General features: G+C 39.2%; 1 protein-coding gene across 1 annotated transcript in view; it reads left to right on the forward strand.

The window, feature by feature from the left end:
* The first annotated feature begins 2,262 nt into the window (after positions 1-2,262).
* The window catches only part of CCDC93 (coiled-coil domain containing 93), a 53,779-nt gene continuing 28,273 nt past the window's right edge, over positions 2,263-27,768 (forward strand). The window contains exons 1-11 of the mRNA XM_010575125.1: positions 2,263-2,379; positions 3,550-3,663; positions 5,378-5,472; positions 8,044-8,155; positions 12,830-12,928; positions 14,332-14,388; positions 19,161-19,261; positions 24,407-24,446; positions 25,875-25,967; positions 26,446-26,496; positions 27,576-27,662. Of these exons, the coding sequence (XP_010573427.1) occupies positions 2,338-2,379; positions 3,550-3,663; positions 5,378-5,472; positions 8,044-8,155; positions 12,830-12,928; positions 14,332-14,388; positions 19,161-19,261; positions 24,407-24,446; positions 25,875-25,967; positions 26,446-26,496; positions 27,576-27,662 (891 nt within the window). The 5' untranslated portion in view covers positions 2,263-2,337. The remainder of the gene's footprint in view (positions 2,380-3,549; positions 3,664-5,377; positions 5,473-8,043; positions 8,156-12,829; positions 12,929-14,331; positions 14,389-19,160; positions 19,262-24,406; positions 24,447-25,874; positions 25,968-26,445; positions 26,497-27,575; positions 27,663-27,768) is intronic.

Below are 27,768 nucleotides of genomic sequence, written 5' to 3' on the forward strand. Positions count from 1 at the left end.
AGAGCTTGCTTACCTTCACAGATCAAAACAGAGCAGGGAAAGTAAAAACAAAGACTAAAGCTGAACCTGCTAGAGATTTGCAAGCACAAGATCTAGAGATCTGAAGGAAGGGAGGTTTTTCTTTTTTAGACGGTACCCCTCTTGGGACTTTTTTTAAACCTAATTGGTATTTAGAAGATTGATTATCCGAATGTCATAGGGGACAACGGCTCTGTCTGGATAACTGGGTGAATTTGCATCACAATTAGGCATTGGGAAGCAATGCCTTTGCAGAGTATTTTATTGAGGTTCAAGTCATCAAAGATGAGTTGTAATGACAACAGAGATACATTTTTGTGTTTTCATGCCTTTCCTTTTCATTTCCTAACCATATACCAGGTGAAGGAAAATTCTAGCCTTCACGGTAAATAAGAAAATTGTTTCCAGTTCTTGTGGTCACATAGACATAAAGCAAATTAAAAGAACATATTACATTTCTGTAAGTATATCATTTCAAGCCAGGTTTGTGTTTTTGGGTGCCAGTTGCATGAGTTTTAAAGTCCATAGGAGTTAATTAGCCCTGTTTCCTTTACAAAGCTTTAAAAAGCCAGAGAAACAGTGAAGTTTGCCAGGGTGGGTTTGATGCCTCCCTTGTCTGACACTCAGTTACTACTTAAGCTCTTAGTTTATACCACCCGTTTTTTTATTTATCCTTTTTCTTTAACGTGTTTCTTTGAAAAGGAATTTTATGACCATATCATGGCTCAGGAAGCTTTTTTCCAAGTTGATGGTTTTTTTCAGTAGTTATCTTACAACGTGCACTGGCCACTCCGTCTGAAGGTCACGTACATCCCTTCCTAACACTCTTCTGTTTCAAGGCTTCTCCTTGTCCCTGTTTTTTGTTTGTTTGTTTCAGCCTTCCTCTCAATGACAATCAAACTAGAGCCATACAGTCCTCTGTGAGGAGAAGGCAGACAAAAAGCAGAAAGCCTGTATTACTCTGGTGAGCATGTTAGCCTTGGGGGCCACAAAACTGTTTTCTGCAACTCTAATTAAGACGTGGCCTGTGGTTAGAACCAATACACGGCCTGAGCCAGTCTGGCATATTTTTGCTTTTATTATTATTGTTTTGATCACTCTGTCAGGGCAGTTGTCTGTACGGACCAGCTCGTGCATGCTCTGCTGCCCTCCAACGGATGGAGACAATGCTCTCGCGTGGCTTTTCTTGTTCCTTCACCTCCCTGAGATGTTTCTAGTCACAGCCTAACACAGAGTTTATTTTTTATAATGCTCTGTGTATGGCGAAGAGCCTAGAAACAGAACACCTGGGGTGGACTTGAAAAGAGATCACCGTCAGGTATTTCCGAAGCCGTCGTCAACAGGAAAGGCTACCCTGCCGCTGAGCTGTGGATTAGTTCGCTACCAGGCTGTTATCACCTGGTAAATCCTTGTGCACCAGTGGAATTTTATTTATGAGTCCAAAGCGTGGTGGAGCTGGAGCGGGGCGTTAGCGACCGACCTGTCCGGGCGCAGCTTTCCAGCCCCCGGCCCTTCCAACGTACACCCATCGGACCACGGGGCCTGCCCAACGTGGGATGGGAGGCCAGGCTCCAGCACACCCAGTCCCTGCTGGCAAACAGACTCCTGCCCTCCCAACACAAAGGCTCCTGAGCGTGGGACCTGCGTGAGGGACAGAAAAAATACGGTTAAATCCCCCTCAGCTGTTCGGTCACCCAACGAGACCCAGCTGCTCATGAGGAGGGTCGGTGCCCTGAGGGGCACCAGAAGCTGTGAGGCATCTCTCGGGTCGTTGGGCGCTCAATAACTTGTCCTCCACGCTGGCGAGAGGCCTCAGGTCCCCTTGCAAAAGGAAAAAAAAAAAACGAGAAGGGCGAAGGCCAGTGAAACAGAGGGGAAGTGCTCGGCTCCAGTGGGCGCGGGCAGGGAGGAGAGGGGCCCTGAGGGGACGCCGGCGGGGCGCGGCCGTGGGCACGGGGGCACCCGGGGGGGGCCCCAGGGGCACCGCCCGCGGGCACGGACTGACTGACTGAGTGAGCGAGTGACTGGCGGGCGGGGGCGGGACGGCGCTCCGGCGGTTGCGCTCCGTGCAGGCAGTCACATGAGCCGCCGGGGAGCCGCGCAGCCCCCGCCCTCCTTCCCCCGCACCCCTTTGGCCGTGAATGGCACGGCCCGGATGCGCTTGTACGCAAGGAGGGTGCGGGCGAACCATTGAGCGGGGGCGGGGGAACCCGGCAGCCGCCGGCTGGGAACATCCCTTTGCCCGGGCGTTGCGGCGGCGGCGGGGAGCGGACGTGACAGGCTGAGCGGCTGGGCGCAGGCTGCCGGAGACGGAGGGCGATGGTCGTCCCCAGGGGACAGGAGCACCAGCCCCCCCAGGAGGTACCGTAGCGGCGTCTCTCTCCCCCCGCCCTAACTCCGGGCAGAGCGGCGTTGGCGAGGCGCGGCCGCCCCGCTGTTCCCCCGGCTCCCTGCCTGCTCCTTCCCCTCCTCGCCTCCCCGCGGGCTGGGGCGCTGACCGGCCCTCGCCGCCGCGCTGGGGCTGCGCCGGGAGCCCGGGGGCTCGCCGCTGTTGAGCGGGCTCGGCCCTACCGGCCCTCCCCCGCCTGCGGCCCACGGCCCCGTGGGGTGGGGTCCCTCGGGGCGTGGGGAGCCGGGCCCCTCTGCGCCCCGCTGCCGGGGGAGGCCCTGTGGGGCTGCAGGCAGCGCCCGTGTAGGTCACCTTCTGTGCACCGCGGCGTTTCCCCGTCCCCTCCGCTTGCGAGGCTGTTCAGGTTTCCGTGGGAGGGAGAGGAGAGGAGGCGGCTGTGGAAGAGGTTTTGGGGAAGGGAGGTGGGGAGGGTGTGTAGGTGGGTCCCTGCGGCCCCTGAGGGGGAGACCTAAAGCCCTGTTGGCTGCCTGTCCGGCCTAGGTACGAGGTGCCTCTAGTAAATCGTGTATATTCTTGGAGCTGTGGGGTTTCGCCCTGTAACGCGGGGACAGGAGCACTCCTACGAGGTTGCTGTGCTGATAAGGCTTTGGAGCACTGAAACTATCCAGGCTGCCCGTCAGAGTTAATTTTTTGTTACTGCCGTACTTTCCTTAAAATTGCGTTACCCAAAAAGTGGAATTCCACGTGAATTTCTTCTCCTGTTTTTGTAAAAAGATTATAGAAGCATTGAATTGAGGTGTACGATTTTGTGAACCCTGAAATTGAAAGAAATGTGCAAAATGGAGAAGAAATTAACTATGGCAATAGTTAATTGCAATATGAGAAGAAATTAACTATGGCAATAGGAGCAATCTGTTTAGCTGGAGGCAAGCAGTGGACCAGGAGTTTGAACAGCAAAAGCAGATTAAAGTATTTAACTGGGTGGAAAAAAATGTGATGTTAAATCCATGTAGAAATGCATTACCTATTTCTTTAATGTCTTTCAAATTAACTACTACATTGGTACTGGAACTCATGGTTTTCCCTGATAATGTGGTCTATGTTAAGATAAAGTTTGGAAAATCTTCATTTGAAGAACGGAAGAGAAACGCTGAATTAGTGTTGCGTTGTTCATTTGTCAGGTAGAAACAAGAGAAGATGAGGAACAAAACATCAAGTTGACTGAAATTTTGGAACTGTTGGTGGCTGCTGGGTATTTTCGAGCGAGAATCAAAGGGTTATCACCCTTTGACAAGGTGAGACCAATGCAATGTTTTCAAAAAACCTTTTTTAAGTAGATGAGGGTTACATATTTTTTGCTAGTTAGTTTAGCAGATTAGGTGACTTAAAAAAAAAAAAAAGACACTTGCAACACATGACACTTTCCTATATAAATAATTGTGCAAATGACCCAGTTACAGACAGATAGGACCTCCTCAGTCTTGAAAAACGATTTTGTGCAGCAAGACCTGTTTTAAAGGAGACAGTTGGATGCCAGGTGATTGCTTGTGTGCTTTTTGTGGGTGTTATGGCCAAAGTTAGTCATATATGCGGAATTTTGCCCTTCTCTCAACTGCACTTAGAATAGCTAGAAAGACTTGACATTTTGAGATAGCATGGTAATTTTAAAAGACGTATTCATTAATGAGGAAGTATTTGTCTTGAGAGGCTCTGTAAGAATGGAACAGTTAGCCTAGTGAGATTATTTTGGAGTTGTTTTTTACATATCTTTAGAATGTCATGTATGTTAACCTTTCATTGTCCTAGACAGGAAGTATGTGATACTGACAGCGAGCAAAGTTCAGGTTGAAAAGAGACTTCTGAATTGTTTTAGTGCTGACTCTGAGAAACCCCTGAACCAAGGTTTGAAAACACAGAACTACAGCAGCCTTGAAATGGACTCTTCTGTTTTCTGCTGTTTCTTTGATCATAGCACAGCCTTACTTTGCAATGCAATTTTAGTTTCTTCAAACTACTTGGTGTTACTGACCTTAGCTGCTCAGGAGGCTGGGCATACAGACACAAAGGAGTTTCAAGGAGACCGCCTTAGGATGTAATATTGTTGCGTTTATGTGTAGAAATGGACGCATCAGGTTTCTACTTGCCTAAATACAATTGCAAAGTTACTATTTCATGACAATGCCCAACCTTTAAAAAAATGAGCATTGGTATTGAAGATGATCTAGCTGCTAGTATAAAAGGGATACTCGTTAACTGTTTCTGAGGGGAACATGAGAGGGGTAATGTGTTAGAAAACCTTGTATAGAACACCCTAGTTTGCTGTGTGACGTTGGTAAATTATTCCACATTTTAATCCCTTTTTCTGTTCTTTGTCTTTGCATACATTTAGGTTACCTTGCATATGTTTATGCAAGGTTGTCTTTAAATATTTATGTAATTTATGTAAAGTTGATAAAAAGGCTCAGGAGTTTAAATATGCCTAAGTATCTGTAGGAATAGGGCCCAAAATAGAGATTTCTGCAGAGCTGGGGATTTTCATTACTATGTTGATATAGCACTTGGTGTTGTATATGTCAGCAGCTGAAGAATACTAGTAGCAAGGTATATATAAAGGTAAATGTATGAATACAGAAATTATGATCCTTGATAAAATTTTGATATGGTCACTTTTTAAAGATTGTGACATTTAACATACTGTCGTGTTATATCTATTTTTTTATTTTTTGTTTTTAATCTGAGAGCTGTTTCAAAACTAATATATAAAGATAAGAGAGAAACTTAGAATGTCACTAACTGCTGGGTTTTTTTCTGTCGTCTTGTATATGTGTATTATATGTAGAAGTTGATATATGTATGCTATTTATATGTATTTCAGTCTCTGTATAAGAATATTGAGGATGGAGAAAATACTAACCTGTAGTTTCTAAAATAAATAAAGCCTTTAAGATGTATTTGGCTTTACCTCTTCAAATTAAAATGGAACTAACCATGCTGTTGCTCCTTTGCTAGGTGGTAGGCGGCATGACGTGGTGTATCACTACTTGCAGCTTTGATATCGATGTTGATTTATTGTTTCAGGAAAACTCTACTATTGGTCAAAAAATGTAAGTTGATTAAATGGCAAATGTGGTATTTTTTTTTCTTCTTAGAAAAGAAGAAGCAGGCGGGGGGGAAGTTACCTGATATCTGCTTGTCTATAAGAAAGATTTTTAGTCCAAGTTTCCTGCTTTTCAAGACCACTCATTTGCAAAATATTGTACTGGTTTCTGGGTTCCTCACATTGTAGTTCCACAAACTCTAAAACCAAAAAGAAGCTTACTCCAAAAAAGGTGGTGCTATTTCCCCCTGCCATGTTCTTAAACCCTTACTAAGCAGTGAAAACATTTATGTGGCTCTACATTGAACTGGATTGGGAACTGATCCAGATTAAAACATACCAAAAAAAACCAAAAAGAGGAAAATAGTTTTAACATGAATCAGTTTCTTGATCCAGTTCTCTATGCAGCTGTACAGATGCTTGTGCTGGCACAAGGGGATGATGTAGAGGCCAAAACAAAAGGGCAGAGGGAGACCATGCTGCTGGAAAGTGGAGTGTAACATTAGAAGACCTTCCTTGGGTTCTCTGTCTGCAGTTTTGTTGTGTAAATAACTTCTGGTTCTCCTTTATGGTTCTGGGTTGGAATTGTAGGAATCGGCCAACAGAATTTAAAGCATGGCACTGTTGCCAAAACAGTTACATGCCCCATACTGAGGAGGAGGAGTTCCTTCCTGATAGTGACCCAATGAGACCATTTCAGTTTGATTCATTTCTTATGCATGCAATTTACTCATAAGCCAGTTAATTCCTGTATTAGAGAGGTGGTCAAAATTGTTTATGCTGAGAAAGGGAATACATTCGGAACTACATTATTGCTTTATGCATTTCTGTGATAAAAGAGCCATAATTAAAATTTGCAGGAAGTAAGAATAGCCTGTCAAGTTACAGTTGCATGAAGAGACTTGTTTGCCCAACGTTGTTGAAAAGAATGTCTTCCTTTGCTGTTTTCTTGAAAGTCATTTAGCATTGGCAAGAATGGAACACATGTGAAAATAAAGATTTGTGGTTATTGCCATTAAATTTGAAGACACGCAAATCATCACAGATAACTATATAAAGCATTGTTAAGTGCACAGAATTAAGCAGAGACTAGGAATGAAGATGGTGGTGGTAGTTTTTATAATTGCCATCTTTGTTATCCTTAAGAACGGCAGGGTAGGAAATAGTTAAGTTCTGAAAATGTTCTGTTATCTTTCCAGCTGACTGGATGCAAAACTGGCAAAACAAAACCCAGGCTCCTCTCCCAAAACAGCAACAATGATTTATTTGTAAATCTAAAGTGTTCAGAGTCACACAAGCATAGGCTGTTTTGATGTCCGTGTAATGTTTATATTGGTAGTGGCTCAGTGCTTCTGTGATGCTCTCAAGATAAGGGAAAGTTAAGTCGTGTTTTCTTACTATTATTCTGAAGACATTTTGATGGTGTCCTGTTATTTAATTGCTGGGTTGAAATAAAAAGGGGAACATACATTAGGAGAGTATCTTACATCTATTGGATAAATCTTTTTTTTTTTTTTTTTTTCCGTTGCATTTGCTTTGATTGTGCTGAGAGGTGCTGCTATTTTCTTGTTGAATATTAGTATAGTGCCATAGTGGAAATTGTCTTACAAGAATTATGTCAAAGTTTTCACTTCTGTTAAGAAATATAAGTTTTCAGGCTCTGTTCCCACACTTTGGTCTCTGTCTCATATCTTTTGTTCCCCTTTTGTTCTTCCAGAGTATCAGTTGTCCGTTTGGGCAGTACTGAATATCACTGAGGTCAGTACAGGACCAGTTAAATTTTTCCTTCGTGGAAAAATAGTTTTAGTTTTCCCAGTACAGTGTTCATCCTCAGTGCTGACATGTGCTTTAAAAATGTGCTGTACTGGCAGCAAAAAAAATACCTTGCCCTAAAATACAGGACTCGGTAGAAGCAAGGTGATGTTCTTGTAGATGAATCCCTTGTGTTAGGGTAATCCTTTCACTTTACCAGCTCTTACCTGAGCTGTAGAATGAGATGGTTGCCAGCAAATTCAGTTTTACTCACTTCAAAACCATGTGAAGTATACCATGTATTTAGCTTTTAGGTGTAATACATATTTAAACTCAGACAGTTTCAGTAGTAATGTCAAGATCTATTTTGGGAGTTCTGCTAAAGAAATTTTTAAGTCCTCGCGTTTGATTCTGGACTTCCTCTGAGTGCATGTTTTTTACTTACTGTAACTGTTCTTAAAGCTAGTGTTTCTTCTCGTGTGCATATATTATAATATATGTATGCAAAGGTATTTGTGGATATATCTTACATGGGCATTTCATCTGACCAGACATGCAGATCTTAAAATTTTGTGTGTCATACTATAAATGAAATCACAAGCTAGGAGGCTGTAAGAGGGGTTTAATCACCTCTTTACAAGCTAATAATATATATAGTACAATGTAAAAGCTATTTTGTAAATGAAAGTTTGGTTGCTTTTCACAGCTGTATACAATGGAAGCCACTAGAGGGAACCTTTTAACTGCTAACTGCTTGCAAAAATTTGTGATTTACAAAAGAAAATTGTAGCATATATACATGTGTGTTTTTGTTGTTTTATAATAGTGCCTTAACTGAAAAAATTGTGTCAGTGTTACCAAAAATGAAGTGTCCTCATCGTTTGGAACCACATCAGATCCAGGGACTGGATTTCATTCATATATTTCCTGTTGTACAGGTAATAATTTTATGATGTATCAATACTTTGCTGAAAAAGACCATAAAACTTGCATAAAAATTTTAACAAAGATCCGTATTATTGTTTGGCTCTTTATTTAACTTTCGAATGAATAATCACAGAGTAGTAGTTTAATGTTTTTTAAAGAACTGGGTGATGTTATGGATGATAGAATTCTTAAGTATTGTTTGATCCACATTTAAGAAAAACACAAACCAAACTCTATACATTCTTTGAAATGGTGTCAGATTCTGCCTTTTGTGGAACATCTGCTTAAAGAAACTAAACTTTAAGCTTGTTTCAGAATCTGATAATCTACTTTGCCAGACTAGGAAATAGAACAAATATCTTACAGTCTATGTTTAAGCTTATGGAGTAAGTTATGCAGATAGTCATTCAGTCAAAAGGATATGAGTAAGGCAAAAGCCAGTTGGGGTTGTTTCTTCAAGCATAATTCATCCTTCATTCGTATCACTTAAAAACTGTATGCGTGGAAAAATAAATTGCTCTGATGTGTGATCCTATTACTGTGTATTTGTTGAGCACTACTAACTGACCATGTTCATGCTTATAGTTCTCCATTTTATTAAGCTTTAAGCTAACATGTGATGTGTTCCAGTTACGTGTGGTATCTTGAGAATCCTTGGTATGTTGTTATCATTTTTTGATTTTACTTTCATCTGCACACAGAAATGTATCTTTGATAAATAGGGAAAATGAAGACCGTTAAGCAAGCTTCCTTTTCTTTAAATATCTCCTTACCTCCTGCCTGTGAAAGAATTTAGCAAGTAAGAGTTTAATTTAAATTCCAGTTTGTAAGAAGTAGGGAAGGCTTCCTGTTGTCTTGTTCTAGTTATCTTCTGGTAGGAGGCTCCTGAGGAAAACCACACTTAACTGCACTCCCCACAAAAAGTTATGTGCTATGTGCTACTGTTATACAGCTTTCAAGCTGTGCTGATGCTGCCTAAGGTGGAAAGTTTCTGTCTTGTTAATGTGAGTTTTTACTTCTAAACTTTTATTTTCCTACCAAAAAAAAAAAAAAAATCCCAACGCAGGTTAATTTCTTTCCCTGGTCACTTGATGATAATGATGATGATGATAATGAATGGTTACATTTATCAAATACAAGACTTCTCTCACAGGAAAAATAATTCCTCTCCTGAAGTGAGAACATGAACTATTACTCTTGCTGTAAAAACTATAGCACTAGGTATTCTTTTCTCTGACCTGCTTTATCCAAAATCCTGATTTGGGGTATTACCTCTGGAAAGGAGAAACATTAATTCTAAGCAGGGAGGAAATCGGCTTCTAGATTCTCTGAGAGTAGTGATTCTCAGTATTATCAGCTGGCCAGTAGGTGGTATATCTAATCCATACTTGGTGAAGAAGTCTTTCTTCATAAGCTTAGTTTTTTTGTACATAGAGGATCTTTTTTAGAAATTGTGGCTTTCTGTCAGGTCCCTGTGAAGTTCTGCCTTCTCTGTATACAACTGTTGGTTCCTCATTTCGTCCCAACCAAGATAGGCTTTCAAGAAAACTTTTATTGGTGTCACCAGTATACTATGTTTTGAAAAAGACCATGCAAGAGTCATAACAGGCTGCCCACACCATGGCATGTAGGAGTCATGTATTTGATAATGACATTTTACTCAATGCCTTGTTAAATTCCAGATTTCACTTGCTATCTGTAAATCCCAAATCAGTCCCCAAGTAATACAGAAGCTCTTTCCTCCACCTGGCTTTGTCTCCCAATAGCTCTTGAGCTGTGCAGGCTAGTCTGGTGAACTTGATGGGAGGAATTTAGATGAATCCTTCCCTACAGGAAGAAATTAGATTGAGCTGGCTCACTGCCATAGACTGTAGCAGAACTTTTTTAAAAAAAAAAACAAAACAAAACTAAAAAAAGATTCCAGTAGGCAGAAATTGTGCTGTTCTTCCTAGTAAAGTCTGCTTATGCTCACAGGAAAGTATGTACACAATCTTGTGTTGAGATGTGCTTTGTAATTAATAGTCTGCCTTTTTTATCTCTCTTGTTGTCATCATCTTCCCCTCACTTTCCAGGGGTTCATAGTTACAGCACAGAAAACAGTTGCTAGTTCAAACTTGGAACCCAAGATTGATCTGATCTCTTATGTGACCTCCTGCACAGGCTGTTGACAGCCCACAAGATTTATCTTCTCCAACATTATTTAAAATGTACTTCAATCTTTTATGGCTTTTTGTGTGGTCTTACAAATGTCAGGAGAAGTGGTTTTTTTCTTATATGGGCATCTGGTTCTTCTTGAACACTTCATGGGCTTGACGATATGTCTTTTCATGATGGAGCTGTAGTTTTTGAACACAGTAAGGGATCTGTAGTAGGAAATTTTGATAGAAATGCATATAAACTAGTTGTAATGGCTTCTACCTGGGGTACAGCCAAGATTAATGGGATGAGGTCGTGTTCCAAGTGGCGTCTTCTGTCAGTGTAATGGACTAATGATACAAGACGGGTTCAGTGTTGGGTCCTGGCATTGAGAGCCCAGAATGTTTTCTGTTCAACTTCTAATTGCTTCGGATTCCAGCAGAGCTCCAGCCCATCTCCTCCCACTCACTGATAGAGATGGTTGCTGTGAACTGTTCAAGCTTGCTTTGGAGAAGAATGACCATACCATAGCCCACAGGCTGTATAAAAGCCACCTGGACCATCTGTTTGTTTTAAAGTATGCTCCCAAGGGCTTCTTTGGAGTAGAGGGGGATGAACCTGTATGCATGCAGAGTATAATCACATTTTTGTATATGTGCTGTGAATCCAATGCTTCCTAGAACTGAGGGATTTATTATTTATTCAGTATGGCCTGCTCAGTAGAAGGATAACATTGATAGCTTTTCCGGTACAGTAGAGTTGTCGTGGTTTAACCCCAGCCAGCAACTAAGCACCACGCAGCCGCTCACTCACTCCCCCCCCATCCAGTGGGATGGGGGAGAAAATCGGGAAAAGAAGTAAAACTCCTGGGTTGAGATAAGAACGGTTTAATAGAACAGAAAAGAAGAAACTAATAATGATAATGATAACACTAATAGAATGACAACAGCAATAATAAAAGGATTGGAATGTACAAATGATGCGCAGGGCAATTGCCCCCCACCTGCCGACCGACACCCAGCCAGTTCCCGAGCAGCGAATCCCTGCCCCCCACTTCCCAGTTCCTAAACGAGACGGGACATCACATGGTATGGAATACACTGTTGGCCAGTTTGGGTCAGGTGCCCTGGCTGGGCATGAGAAGCTGAAAAATCCTTGACTCTAGTCTAAACACTACTGAGCAACAACTGAAAACATCAGTGTTATCAACATTCTTCACATCCTGAACTCAAAACACAGCACTGTACCAGCTACTAGGAAGACAGTTAACTACATCCCAGCTGAAACCAGGACAAGAGTTTTGATTTTTTTGAACGTAGACTAGGATGTATGTTGTGCAGGCTGGTGCAGCTGAGCTCTTGGTCTGGTGAGTTGAGATGTGCTGGCTATTCCATGGTATAGATGACAACAAAAAGCCAGAAAATTAACATACCATTGTTTTGTGAACTACTGCTGTGCATTTTTTTATATTATGTGTTCTGTATTTTGATAACAATGTTATTTATGTTTAGCAAGTAATAACAATGAATAATGTAGATCATATAACTACTTAGTGTGGTGAAATGTACTTTGTTAAAACATTTTTACCTTCAGTAGTAGATTTCCTCTGCTAGGATGTAGGATTTATGCAACTTGGATTTTTGGGAGGGCAATTTAGGGTTTTTTTGGGGCGTGGTTTCTTTTTCTTCTTCTCCCTTAAAGATGCAAGCTAAAAGAATAATGTTTAAAGTGGCCCACATCCATTGCTGTTCCACAGATGCTCTTTGTTTTCCTTTTTGGAATGATTTTATTGAAGGTACAAATATTTGGATAACAGAAATCCATTTGGCAAAATTAAGTGAACTTTGCTTATGAAGATTTCATATGTTTTTGTTTATAAATGAATTTGTCAACTAAGAATTTCTAGTAGTTGAAATTTGCAATAGCATTTTCTTTCCATACTTACTATAAGAAATTAATTAGAATGTAAAAGCAATTCAGTATATGAGAAGTTACAGTGCAAGCTAAATAAAGGGGAAATCGTGCAACAAAATAACTAATTTTGCAATACGCTATTTACAAATAACATTCAGAAAAGTGTTTTTTTGGGATAACAGGCTCTGCTCCAAGGACCTTATAAGGGAAGGCAGTTTGATCTTCTTTGGACTATTGAATCCCACTGTAGTATGAACAGTATGGCTCATTGAGGTTTATATGGTTCAATATAGTTCAACAGGATGAAGAATATTTAGGTTTTTATATATAAAATTTTGATTATAAGAAAAGCCATGTGGTTTCTTAGCTTACGCATTATCTGATTGCTCTATTGAGCTTTTTAGTATGTAGAAGAGGAGGAAATATGAAGTTTATAAAACAGCTAATGCCGAATCATTTTGTTAGGAGTAGGTCTCTAAGTTACCATGTTTACAAATAAATGTTCTTGTTTGTGTGCTTAAAATGTGTTTTTAGCTTTTATCATGTATTAAAAATAATTATACAGTAGTTAGGTGTTTGCTGCTGTTATTCTTCCCCTTTCCACTGATACAAACTTTTTTTTTCCTTTTTTCCAGTGGCTGGTGAAACGTGCAATAGAAACAAGGGAAGAAATGGGAGACTATATCCGTTCTTACTCTATATCGCAGTTTCAAAAAACTCACAGACTACCAGAGGTAAGATCAAGCCAGTTCTTTTTTCTATTACAATATGTCAAATGCTCAGGTGCGGTACCAGCTTCACAACTCTGAAATCAGCACAATATACCAGAGTTGCATTTGCTATCATTTTGTTATTTGGTCCTAGAGGAATCCATGTACAAATACAGCTGGGAAAAAAATTAAAACATTATTATGACAGAGAGTTCATAGATACTGGTTTAACTTTTGCTTAATAGTTGCCTTAGTTTTTCTGCAACATTTGGTACTTCCCTGTCAGCCTGTATTGCCAGGTAGCTTGCTTCTGGAGTGGATGTAGAGCTCTGTGCATTGTATGCCGGCTAACCATGTGACTGGAGCTACAGTGGCTGAAATGTGTTTGAAACAACTGGCGTACTGTGGAGAAGCTGATCTAGCTAAATGAGAATTTATATGCTGTTAATGCTCTATAACTTGGGGTTTGTTTTAGAGTGCTCTAAGTCAGCTCTTGTCTCCCTGTATCCAAACTCCAAAATTTGTTCTTGAAAACTAGATTCCTAAAAAACTTCATTCAAAAACTGAACTTGGAAAAAGAGAGGGGGGACAGGTTTGGGTTAAAAGGAAATACATTTGTGTCTGTAAAATATGATTGCCAGAGGAGTGAGAGATGCAGTCTTATCAAGAAGTGTAGTGGTAATTTTGCACTGTTTGAGATACCTTGATCACATCCCTTCTCCTTCTGATAACAGGCAAACACTGCCCACTTTGAAGTTACATGCTTAGAACAGTGTTGTGATCCTTTCCTCTTCCTGTTGTGCAGTAATGATATGATGTTTCCTTCGTGTAGGAGGAGGGCTCGAACGAGCTTGGATTTGTGCCTGTAGTACAGAGCCATCTGTTCTGTTCTTGCATATCCCAAGGCAATTCCATATTTAAAACCTAGAACCCAAGTTTTTTCTCTAATTCAGTAACAGCATTAAAGGTAGATGTCCCTAGAGTTGGGAAAGACGGCCGGATTTTATTAGCTTGGGGTGGTTTGGATCTTGGTTTGGGTTTTTTTGATTGTTAATGCTTAGAAACTAAAATAACAGTAGGGGGAAACTTCTCTTTTCCACATTAAGCCCATCCCAACTTCATTTCTTCATAGTGTAGTAATGATTGGAGATCCCGATAGTGGGCTGGGATTACATTTGTGTCAGGTACTGTACAAGCAGAGAGCAGAAAGACTACTGATCTGGATACAGTTTTAAAGACCTACCTACCTATCTGATGAGAAAAGCAAATACTTTCCTATGTTACAGGAAATGACTAACATTTCATCAAATAATTGGTCAGCCCAGTTAGAAACTATTTTGACAACTTTGTTTGCTAAACTTATTACAGTGGTTGAGATTTAATCTCCATTCCCGCTGTTTTTAATCACTTCCATTAATGTCTTGCAGGATGATGAATTTTTGCAAAGAAAAGAGAAGGCTATCAAAACTGTTACTGATATCTTTGTAAGTATGTTAGAAGCACGTGGTTTTAGTAATGAAATGGTGGTGGTGAATTCTGTTTAATGCAGCCAGTCCTTGGGTTTTCTTATGAGAAGGTCCTGATTAAGTTACATTCTTATAACATCATCTCATTCTTATAACAGCTCTCAAATCCTAACATATCAGATTGAAAACCTTTTAGGTGTGCACTGTATGAGTAGATAAACCATATCAACTGCCTGCACAGAGACTGTGGAGTTCCACGCTATCAAACAAAAGTCACAAAGTAGCTTACAGGCTATTAAACCCTCAGCAGACTTAAGTTTTTGTTTGAAGCTATCAGCAGTTGGACTATTTATCTTGAAATTAATCAAAATTACATTCTCCTCAATTTAAATGTCTGCATTTCAGAACTTGTCTTTTTTACTTCTTGTAATTAGCAATGAAAATACACACCCTACTTCGGAAATGTTTTCTTCCAAGTAGCAAATGTTGGTTGGGAAAGGTGGTATCACTTGTGTTCTCCCTCTTCAGATGCAGATCTTCTAGCTCTTGGATAAACTGTTTGTTTATATTTTTTGAAAGCTTGTTGGTGAATGCTACCAGGAGTGACATGCAGAATACACAGGCTATATCACTGTCTTATACCTGAATTCAGATGCCTAGCTAGCAACTTGAGTTTCTGTCCTTGGCTTTCTCTCTCATTTCCCTGTTTGCTTGGGACTGTCAAGTCACCGTTTCTGACTCCAACAGTTCGCTACCTTTTTTTGACCATCTTGATTGATAAATTCACAGGCCAGCATTTGAAAAGGGATGAGAAATCTGGGTATACTTTGAATGGGACACTTCCAAGGCTCTTGAATACATGGTGAAACATGACTCTTCTGAGAAAATCAATGCTATTTCAGGTAGCTCTAGCCAGACACCCTAAACTCTTTGTCCATGGATAAAGTTGTTAAGTGCCAGTATAACGAACTATATGATAGCTTGCATAACGGACCCGAGCCTAATATATGTGGTTGAATGACAGTGTATGTTTATAGAAAAACATTGCTGTGAAAGTCTCCAGGTGATGACCAATGCAAATCCCTTGTTAATCTATTTGAATAATTACTCTTGCTTTGAAAATTTCAATTGCAGTGTCTAACTGTTGTTCCCCATGGTTGGGTTGGGTTTTTTTAATTATTAGCAGACCTACGATGAGTCTTTTACTCCAACCAGCAATACTTGTCTTTCCAGTGACATCTGTTTTCCATTTTACAAGTTAGCTCCCCTTGTAAATGAATATTATTGTTTTGTTTTGTTTGTGCACCTGTATAACCCTTTAAATTGAGAGAGAATGCAAATCTGTGTAAGAAAGCAAAGTCCAAATGTGTGTTGTATCAAGTAGCCCTTGAAATTCATTGAGCTTCTGCTTATTTTCAATTCTCAGAATAACTGTCCTAATTTTCCATGTGTTTCAAGTGTGTCCATTTTCTACCGGCATTGTCTTTAAATAGCACTAAAGATTCTGTATCCAAGTGGCTGATACCAACCTTGTCACTGCAGAGACAGAAATAAAGTAATCACAATTCTGTTACGAGACATCAGTACCTAGAATTTTTAGTGTCATTTAAAAAAATACATAAGATATTTGATTAACAGTGATGAAGGGATCCCTTTGATTGCTGAGGAACAGGTGGTTTCAAGGCTTAGTTTTTATGTTCTAATAATTTGGGGGGTTTAAGTTTATTTTATTTAATTAATGCAATTTTTTTGGAGAACTTGTCTGAAAGGAAGGAATGCAATCTACTTTCAGTGTGCAGTTACCTACTAAATGTCAGGTTCGTTCAAATGGCTTGTCCAAAGTCCCATGGTGCCTGTTTGGGTTTCCTTTACGTATCTACCTGCATGTTTTCTGAAATCACTTTTTGAGCTTGAAGAGAATGACATGGCAAAGATGAAGCAGGTACATATATGCCAGATCAGGTATTTCTTTGCTGGTTGAAGCCAGTGAATTGGTTTTCACTTGCCCAGTATATTAGGGCTGTTACTTTAAAATTCATAGGTCATGGTCCTGGAATCAGATAGGCATGTGTCTACTTCTGCAGCTAAGGGACCAGTTCCATATTCAGGGTCCAAGAATGAAACAGATAAAGGAAAGCAAGGTTAACAAGGTACGGTCTTAAAAGTTTGGTAGTATTTTGCACCATTCAGCTAGCCTGTCCAAGTATCTCTGAATAGCTCTCCTGCCTTTGAGCATGCTGGCTGCTTTCCCCAGTTCGGATCTATCTGCATGGTTGATAAAGGTGTATTCTGTCTTCTCTGGATCACCGATCTCTAGTTTTTAGGTGCATCTTCATGGTAGATAAAGTTTTGACATTTGTTCATCACTACTCGGGGTATCTTTAGACAAACACCTCTTCTTTAAATATATGAGCTCTGTCAGGATTATATCTTCTACAGCTGGCACCTGATCTTATTAATAGAAAATTAGTTCATGAGATCTCTTAAGGCATCAAGGCATGAGTGCAGTCTAGAAGAACACAGAGTGAATTTTCAGGGGAGAAGGTGCACAAGCTTTCCTATCTGTCCATAGGAACTGGAAGAAGGAGAAGGTGGCTATTAGTTGAAGGTTCTTTTGCAGGTCACCTTTAAATCATTATGCATTGGAATTGGAAGAGAAACCCACTTTCCTAAAATAGGGCCAGCAAGAGTGAAAGATTAGTCTGTTGTCTGAATTCATTATTACAACTCTGGTCTAAGGATCTACCCTTCTCTTCTCAAGGGGACAATACAGTGAGATTTATGGTCACGATCAGGCCTAAAGGTTAGTAAAGGGAATATTAAATATCAGTAATGGTTATTGGAATAAGAACTACTGCTGCTGAAAGGTGACTGTCTAATGAATTGAGATTATCTTACAGTAGTTTTATTCAACTACTCAATTATCTGATGCCAAGACTAATGTTTATGGTATGATGCCTACACTTTATATAGCAGAGGTATAATATAGAATGCCATCATAAAAGCTATAATTACTTTTATGACTTACATTGCTTTTCTGTAGGTGTGGAAGTACGTTTTGTGGGAGATTCTTGATCATAAAAAGCTTTTTCATGTGACAGTCAAAAATGTAGCAAGATTTAATAGCTGGAAAAAAAAGATGACAGAAATTGAGATTAGAAATTAAGTAGAAATTGCAAGGGGTAACTGACAAATTCAGGAGAAACTTGCCAAGGAATACTGTCTATTTTCAGTTGTTTGAAATCTCTGCTTTGGGATTACATGCCTTTGAAAAAGATTGAAAGCTATTTCAGCAATGTTATGGTGCAGGAATTGCTTGTTGAAAATAATAGTTTGTGTTGTATAAAAAGTCAGACCAGGCAAAAAATCATCTTCCTTTTTTATTTTCTTTTAGAATCTTTGCAACTTCTTGCATTGAATCTTTTGTCCCATGTGAATAGCATTTTCTGAAATTAAATGTATGCGTGGAAAGCTCAAGCTTTGATTTCAACTTTCATTTTTGTAACCTTTCGTTCAAAGCATTCTGAGCCTGGCCCTCAAAGGTTTTAAAATGCATGAATGTAAAACAGACCAGAAGAGAGGGGGGTGTTCCTTTTTGATGCTGATTATTTGGTGGTGGTGATGAAGCTTTTCTCTGTTGTGACAAGGGCTGGAATTTCATTTCAGAAAAGGGAGAAGAGAAAATGTCATCTATTTGAGGGGGGCAATTTTTAAAAAATATCAATTGGAGTAAAAAAAAATCTTTTGAGATCACAGGTTTTTAGTTAAGTTTTTTTCCAGTATCCTTGCTAGTAGGATAGCACTAAATACTAGACTTCAATTAACTTAAAAATCTTTATTCCAGAAACAGAAATGTTGTATTACAGACTTACTGTGCCCTAATCTTTCACCAAACAAACAGCAAAAATAATTCCAGTCAAAGTAAATGTTACCTTGGTTCCAATTTCTAATTTGAGGAAAGCTGAGGATCTCATTATTTTTTTTTATTGTTTAGTTTTTGGTTTGGTTTTGTTTGTGCTTGAGGTAGAATAATTTTTCTAATGTTGTTATGTAGCCTTTTATAGTGGCATAGTTGATGTATATTGAAGGAGGAAGAAAAAAGGTACTTTAGGCCATAAATATGTGCTATAACAGTTGTGTCTATGATGACAGTCATGATAGCAGTTCTGTCCTTTTGTTTCCATTTGGGTTTAAATTGGAAGTAGCTCTATCAGCACAAAACAGTACTTGTGAATCATTGCTTTATTTGATGGGCTGTTGTCCAGCTATAGGATCACATGAGATTGAATGATTTTAGTACCAAACTTCTTAAGATATTTTTGTTCCTTAAACTGCAATAAAATCTGCTTTAATTCCATTGTAACCTGTGATCACTGAGTAGATGATAATTACATTTAATTATCTAAAAAGAGATTAAAAATAGAATTAACTCACAGAGAGGTAAATTTTCCAGACACTGGCATTATTGGCTACATCATAGGGCCTTTTTTTAATAGATGTTGACTGTTTGATGTGTGATGGAGGAAATGGTTGAAGAAATCATGTTTGTTGTTAAATACTCATGTTTAATTTTTTTAAACTCTGGAAAGACAGGTCCTATAGCAAATTGTTTAGAAGTAAATTTAGTAAGATTTTATCATGTAATTCAAAAAGAGAAAGTGAAGGATGTTTATTTGGGTAGGTATATTGAGATGGAAAGCAAACAGTGATATATATCACTCTATATAACAATTCATCATTTATTTTAACAAAGCCTTTTGCAAGCTCTGAATTCAGTCACTGTCTTACAGGAGGTTTACAAACCCCAGAGAAAATATAAACGTCAGAAGGGAGCTGAAGAACTGCTAGATGAGGAATCAAAGGTTCATGCCACGCTTCTGGAATATGGCAGGTGAAAGCTTCATTTAATTGTCTGTGGGTTTTGTACTGTGAGTATTTAGAAGCATTCCATATAAAATTTGGATATGGGGGGGGGGGGGGGTCTGCTACTTGAGAATCAAACTGTTTGAGATTTACTCCTGTTTGGTTTCAGATTTTGTTTGCTTACCCTGTAAATCCTCTGGGGACTGGACAGTCCTCATCTGTGAACAATGTTTTGTACAATGGGAGCCCAAGTTCTGACTTTATCCTGCTAGTAGGGTATGTTTATTTAACATGCTTGTTCTTTGCTTTACAAAAATGGCTGAAATTCGTGATGCTTCTAGGTCATGTCTGTCAATATTGCCTCTTTGCAAGCAGTCCCCAGGAAGTGGGGAAGAAATGAGCTGATGTTGTTATTGCTGCTGCTTCTAGTTCTAATGTGGTTGCTACATTAGGAGGCTGAATCATGGTTTAGTGCTATGTCGTCTTACTTTCTGCAGGCTTCTATATAGAGACGAAGTTACCAAGGTTTGCACTTATCCATTACCTTTGGAAGTCCCTCTGGTTTACTGAGAGTTCTTCTGACTCATAAAAATAACATTAACAGAGTTTCTATTTCTAGTTTCTACTTCCAGTTTTCTTTTCATACTTTAGCGATGCAGACAGCTTGTCTGCTATCTGAGCTCTTCATGAGTGCAAATGATATTTGAATTCATTTTTGTATCTTCTGTGCCACCTTTTCCCCCAAAGCCATAGATTATTTTTTTTTGTCTCACTCTTTTGAGTACCTTCCTTTTACTCTTGACACACAGTTGAAATCAGCAAGTGTCCTGGTTGCAGATTGCTTATAATCTTCCCCTTTCATTCATGGTGGTATTTTGTGAGGGCAGTGTGGACAAATTAACATTTTTCAGCTTATTTTCCATTAAAGTGGAGTGAAATCCTCTGTGTGTTCCTAGTGGAATGAAACTATTGGGAGATATCTGGGTGTCCTGTTACTCAGCAGAGCTCTTCTGACATTGCATAAACTTTATATACAAATGGTTAACTGTAGAACTTTTCCCTTCCTTCCACCACCAGTGGAGTTCAGAGCAGTTACCTGAAGTATAACAAGCTGATTTAAAAGCATAAGATGACTGGCTGCTCTAATGAGCTTAATCTGTTCAAAACACAGAGAGCTACAAGGAAATACAGTGGCTCTTCTATGTATGTTTATATATATACATGTTTATATATACAGCATTCACAAATTCTGTGGGTTGTAGTTGTGAATGAGTCTTATTATTTTTGTAATGCTAGTAAGGAGTTAGGCTTGATTTACCTCATCCATTTTAGAGTCCAGTTCCTCCCTCCCCAATGAAAATGAATTTGCAAGTTGGTGACAGTGTCACAGATTATTCTACTTGGCATGTGGATTTCTTCCTCTGCTCTTCAGCAGAAGACATGCATGATTAGATTTAGATCGGGCCATTGATAGCTCATCAGTGCTCACAATGGGAATCCAAAGAGCTGGTATGGAAAAATCATAGAATCACTTAGGTTGGAAAAGACCTTCAAGATCATCGAGTCCAACCATTAACCATGCCCACTAAACCATGTCCTGAAGTACCCTGTCCACTCGCTTTTTGAATACCTCCAGGGATGGTGACTCAACCACTTCCCTGGGCAGCCCATTCCAGTGTTTGACAACCTTCTCAGTAAAAAAATTTGTCCTAATATCTAACCTAAATCTCCTTTGCCTCAACTTGAGGCCATTTCCTCAACTTGAGGCCATTTCCTCTTGTCCTATCTCCAGCCACCTGACAGAAGAGACCAGCACCCACCTCACTACAACCCCCCTTCAGGTAGTTGTAGAGAGCGATCAGGTCTCCCCTCAGCCTCCTCTTCTCTAGACTGAACAGCCCCAGTTCCCTCAGCCGCTCCTCATAAGACTTGTGCTCCAGGCCCCTCACCAACCTGGTTGCCCTTCTCTGGACACGCTCCAGCACCTCAATGTCTTTCCTGTAGTGAGAGGCCCAAAACTGAACACAGTACTCGAGGTGCGGCCTCACCAGCGCCGAGTACAGGGGAACAACCACCTCCCTGCTCCTGCTGGCCACACTATTTCTAATACAGGCCAGGATGCCGCTGGCCGCCTTGGCCACCTGGGCACACTGGCTCATATTCAGCCGGCCGTCGACCAGCACCCCCAGGTCTTTCTCTGCCGGGCAGCTTTCCAGCCACTCTTCCCCAAGCCTGTAGCGCTGCATGGGGTTGCCGTAACCGAAGTGCAGGACCCGGCACTTGGCCTTGTTGAACTTCATACAATTGGCCTCAGCCCACCGATCCAACCTGTCCAGATCCCTCTGTAGAGCCTCCCTACCCTCCAGCAGATCGACCCTGCCTCCCAATTTGGTGTCGTCGGCAAACTTGCTGAGGGTGCACTCAATCCCCTCATCCAAATCATTGATAAAATGAAGTCCTGCTGTACTCCTATTCTGTCTGTTTATAGTCTTGTACTGTTTCAGTGTCATTACTACATATTGGTGTCAATAGACATCTCCTAATAAACAAAAAGAGTATAAATAGCTTATGCAGTTTAAGAGAATTTTTGTGTATGATTTTTCTAGAGTAATTTTAGTTTTTAAAACAGAAGGGAAAAACTCGAAATCACTATACAGCTTGAAAATTGAAATAAATAGAAGATGTTTTCTATAGATCCTCACAAATTGTTTTGGCTTTAGGTACTGTGGAACAGTCGAGGCCTAAGTAAAGCTCATTTCTGCTGTAAAAACCAGATAAATCTTTAATATAAAAAACAATGAAAATGGATGATGGAGAAGGTTTAAGTACAGAGAGAAGAAATAAGAACAGGAAAGTAGGAGGTGTTGACGGTATAAGGGAACTGTTCTTCTGTTGTATTGTGTGCATCAGTACATAGGTATGAGGAGTGGCTTGGGATCAGTAAGAAAGATGACCAAGAACTTGTGAGCTTTTGGGAAGGAAAATACTTCTTCAAGACAGTATTTGTTGAGGTGATCTTGACAGTATTGCAGAGCCCTAGCAGAAGAACAAAGGGAGAAGAGGTATTCAGTGTTTGAAGGGCATTTATTTAAATTTGTGATATGAAGGAAGGACAGTACTTGCCTAAAGACAAATACAGTTAGCTATTTGATATGAAGAGTTTAACATGAATTGGATGGAAGCGGGAGAAAATTAGGATAGTTGCAGGATTTGAATGTGTTCTGGTAATGATTTCTTAATGAATTCTCAAAGCGTGAAACTCGATCAGAAAACTATTTTCGATATCGTGTAAAAATGAAGAACATCTGAGAAAATGAGACTATTGAGGCACTCAAATATCTGCTTTCTGTGTTTTGGTAGAGAAACTCTTAAGGAAAGTGATAGTATCTACTGTGAACCTAGTGATAAACTAACAAGAGTACAAGGACTCTGAGATACATACAGAAGTCTGTGGAGGCAGTAGGGATTACTGTCCACAGTTCAACACTGTTAGGGGAACTAGAACACTGCTAAAAAAGGCAAATAGTAAATTTTCGGTAGATTTAGAAATAGAGTTGAATGTTTTTAGAGTTCAAATGGTTAAAGTGAACCTTTCATTCTTTTAATGCATGTAGATGGCAGTTGTAGAAAATTGTGACTAGAGGGGTTTTTTTCCTCCTAAATGCCCCTTGGTTATCATAAAAATGGATCCTTTCAGAGCACACTAATCATGAAAGTTGATTTTCTCAGCCCAACAAATACTATAGGATTTTGCAATGTCCTGATGCCAAACGCAGCATTTTTCCAGATACAGCCAGCGATAGTGCCATATTCTAAATTGTGTTTTGATCCTGTGGCCTCTAGCTTAGAGGTTATCACAAATGAGCTTGACTGTGGTAGGCCAGGGTCTGGCTTGAGAGCGGAGTGATGCCAGTGAGCATCTTTCCACACAGTTACATAGTCTGCTTTAGCTAAGGACTTTCATCACCACATCTTTGCGTATTATCAATAGGTTTTCAGCAAAGTACAAAGTCAGTTTCTGTAGCAGGTGTGAAATGTTAAGCCTAGGAGGTGCCTGGGTTCTCTGTTGATATAACTGATGGTTAAATTTTTGTTATTGCTGTTCTGGTGCAGTTCATTACTTGGATGCAATTATCTATGTGAAATTAGAATTGTGCTCCTACAAAAAGCAAGAACAGATATATGTTAATGGCAATACTACTTACAAATGCTTCTATACTAATACAACTTCATGCATATTCTGTGGAAGGGTAATGCTCTGCCACATTCTTTGTACTGCTACACTTTAAAATGCAGAGAAAACTTGGTGTGGGGAACTCTTGAAAACTTGGAGTTATGCTGTAGTAAAATATGACTGAATTTACCTGTTGAGTGTTGAATAAATGGAGAACGGATGACGATTGATACTGATGCTGAGGATCACTTAACTTTTAGCCATAAAAGTCTTATAAATAGTCCTGCTTCTGCAGTAGTTAAGGAATTAAACAGTTGTAGCTCTAAGTTAGTCAATCAAGAACATCACTTCTTTTCTTATCTGTGTACATGCTGGGTTTAGTGCTTTGCAATACTGAAGATGATAGCTTGCTTGTATCTAAAATTTCTTTCTACCTGTTGTTTCTTTAAGATAATATTTCCAAAATAACATAACTCAAGTGTCAATTTTTCCTCTCCCTCAAAAAACAAGATATAAAAAAGTTTATTTGAGTATATATTTAAAACTCTGAATTCCATGCTTCAGAAAGAAATTGCAGATTCATCAAACCACACAAGCATGAATTTTGGGGGGGAGTAGAGGCTGCACTGACAATTTCCTGAGGCCTTTCCAGAATTCAGTAGTATATAGCGAATAGCTCAGGATTAACTTCCAAATGGAAGGAGAGCATTGCTTTTTCCTTTCATGAGCTTTACATGACAATATTTTACGAACAGTCTAGATTTGCAAATCATGATGGAAGCAGTAGATGGAGCTGAAATTATTCCGTAAATATGCTACAGTACCTGCTTATTTAGTTTATTCGAAGCATTCCAAAACTAACCTGAACCTGGCTGTTGGTTTTGTTAAGCAATTCAATTTTTACTGCATTTCTTATGTTGAAAACTGATAGAAACTTAATGTATTTGTGAAAGTTATAAACAACAGTATGTTTCTTTCGTGTTACTCTTGTTCTTTTAGGAGATACGGATTTAGCAGACAACCAGGAAAAACAGAACAGGTAAAAAAATACTAATTTTAAATACTCAAATTGTGGGAAGAATTGCATTGGTTTTGGTGAAATGTTGCTTACTGTAAGATCTTCAAGGAATACAACAGAATAAACAGCTATAACTTCTATTATTACCATCTCTTAAAAATGACTAACCGGAACTAAACATCTGCATGCCATGAAAGATGTAATTGATTACTGTCTCCTTTTTTAAAGAGCTTCCTTCATCTCTACTCAAAGATCACATTTTGCAAACATTTTTTGCTTAGAATAAAGGGGGTTTGGGTGTTTTGTTTTGTTTTTTAATGTGAAGTAATGACATATCCTGTCTGTTCAGTGAGTACCTTTTAACTAAGTGTTCCATGATGTGATCATTAAAAGAGTTTTTCCCTTTTCTTTTTAAAGAACCATTCAGCTTGGCAAGAAATTTTGTAGGCATTTATTACATAACAGGTTATTTAATATGATAGAGAAACATGATACCATGCCATAAATAAATCATAGTGCCTCTTGAAAAGTAGCATCCTTGCTGTGCTTTTGATGATTACGAAAGCACAAAATGTCCTTGTCAGAGTATTTGCAGTTTTATTATTTTGGTGCAGATATTACTTTGGCTACAAGTTTTTATTACAGAGTTAATGAAGAAATGCATTAAGCGTGTCCTGGAGCCAGCAATACATTGACTATATTAAGGTTGCCTTCTTCATTATCTCAATATTCCGCATACAAATTTAGCATTTAAATTTTATAAATGGAGATGTTTCCCAATCTAGGCATACCTCTTTTTCCCTCAAAGTAACTGCCAGACTGCAGTCATGTTTATAGATTTTGTTTCTTCAAAAGTATTACTGACTTTGGAATATAGTATATTAGGTGGTCATCCTGTTTGTTGTGTGAATTAAGTCTCCGGTAAGGCAGAAGTGGAAGATTAAGTAGTCAGGTTAGCGGTGCAATAGAGTAACCTAGAAATTGCGTCTGTCACCAGTTCTCATTAGTTTAGTGGTACGAATTCTTCTGACTGAGCTAGGCAATTCTACACTTTTTTATGATGTGTGTTTGTTATACCAATATTAAGTTAGAAAAAATGATTTATGTAAAAAAAAAAATTAAGCTTTCTTCTATATAGCAGACATCATATGCTGGAGTAGCTAGTTGTCTTGTGAGGTTGGTAGTTCTCAGAAGGCTGTGGAATAAGGGATCTTTTCCCCAGATGTGTCCATAGCAAGCCAGAGACACTGTCTTGAACAACTGGAATACTTGTGAAATCAGTGAGGGTTACATTTCAGTTGGCATGAATTGGAGCGTGAGGATGTTCCAGTAGCTGAAATGTGTTTGTAAAAACAGAACAGCTGTATTCCAATTTTCTCCGTGCTGTCTTTCTTAATACTTAAGAACACGGGAACTAGCTGCAATATTTTCTTAATTTTTCTTTAAAAGGCTGAAGATAAAAAGATTGTGCTACCTCCCGGGCTTGCAGCAGCGGGAAAAGCTGAGCCTTGTGATGAAGATGACCTTCAAGCCGCTGAAGAGGTGTGCCACATACATAGTAGGCATAGATGTTACTAACTTGGGGGGAGGGCAGCAGTTATCACTGCCCAGTCATTCTCTGCAAGAAGGAAAATTTCCATGCTTAGCTGAAGAGAAAGTTGCTTCCCACGGGAGAATATGGAACCTGAAATTGATGCACAAAATTAAATGTTTGTTGATGTTTAATACCAAAAAATTCAACTTTTGTTTTGGAATCTGAGCATTTTTAAAAGGTCCGGTTTCAGTTGACAATGGGAGCTGAATACTCCGAGTGAACCTGTACTGTTATAAGGAATTTTCCTTAAATTCGGTAACTTTAGCCACCTCTTCTTTAACTTTCATAGACTTACTGTCCCATTACATGCATTGAAATACATGTTATATGATACTAATTGTATACATGTGTCCCTGTCACTAGGCAGAAGTTAGTTAAATAATGATAGATAAATTGTTATGTGTAATTCCTCATATTTTGCCCTAGCTTCGCATTAAAACTCTGATGACTGGAATGGCTGCAATGGCAACAGAAGAGGTAAGCAGCATTTAAAACTGATACAGCTTTGTTTAAATTATGGTTGATTATGGCAGTTATTCCTAAAATTGGGTTAGTGGTGAGTCTGAGGTCTTAGAATGACTGTGTTTAAATTTTCATGAAGGGAGTGCAAGAAAAGATGGTTGAATTGGGAAGACAGTAATTTTTACGAGGCTGGTGATTTAACCATTTGCCTTGAAATGACAAAAGCAATATAAATAAGTGCCTCTTTCAAGTGGTTTCTACAAGGAGAACTTCAGGGGAAAGACATCACAGTGCAGCTACCCAAGATGCAGTATGATCTTCCTTTATTCATCTTGTGAAGATATCCAGAGGAGTAATGGTTTTACAGGGGAGAGTGGAGGAAAATTGCATGCCTTTCAAGGTGTTTTTCAAAGCACTGATATTTATAAACAACGCCAGTAGTCTAAGACACTGAAAATACTGGATATGTATCTTCTTCACTAGTTGTAGTTAATGATGTAATGGAACTTGTAGGCTGTTGTAATTTTGAAAATTCTTACATTTTGATTTCTGGGTGAGAGGACTGGGAAGAAATTCAGTTGTTAAACATTATTTCTGTTTATGGTGAAGTCACAGAAGAAAAAAGGTAGTAATTAGTCTAGTCTCAAAGTTGACTGACATGCTTTCTACTTGTCCTGAAACCAGGACACTACTGAAATCCACTGCAGAATTCAGCTCTACTTGAAGATTGTTTTTGTACCTGCATCCAATTTGAAAGGTGCATTTTTTCACACATCTGCATTTTTGTAGTTTGGCTCAAAATGTGGTCTAATAGTTTTATTACTGCACATGCAAAATTCAGTATACACAATACAGTTAGAAGTTTTTGAAAATCTGAATTCAAATTTGCTAGAAGGTTGTAAGTGAGAAATTTCCATCAGCGAAGGGTTTTTTGAGGTGGAATGCTTCTTAGTTTTTTTTATTATTATTATTGAAGATTTTTACCCAGTGTAAAGGTTTTGTACATCTCTGTTAAAATTAGAGCTTGGTGAAATTGCCATGTAAAAAGCACAGGCAGTTTCAAAACTCCAGATGTTTTCTTGACACAATTTCAGGGCAAACTGACAGCAAGCACAGTTGGCCAGATTGTTGGACTCCAGTCAGATGAGATCAAGCAAATAGTGTCAGAATATGCTGAAAAGGTAAGTGTGTTACCTGATTGTGTTTTATCAGGTCATGTTTGATAGCTTCTTAATTTAGGCCTTAAGCTTCCAACTTAATTGCCATGATTCTCTTGAAACATCACTG

This window comes from Haliaeetus leucocephalus, unplaced genomic scaffold, assembly GCF_000737465.1.
Source record: "Haliaeetus leucocephalus isolate CR32 unplaced genomic scaffold, Haliaeetus_leucocephalus-4.0 Scaffold451, whole genome shotgun sequence".
Lineage (NCBI taxonomy): Eukaryota > Metazoa > Chordata > Aves > Accipitriformes > Accipitridae > Haliaeetus > Haliaeetus leucocephalus.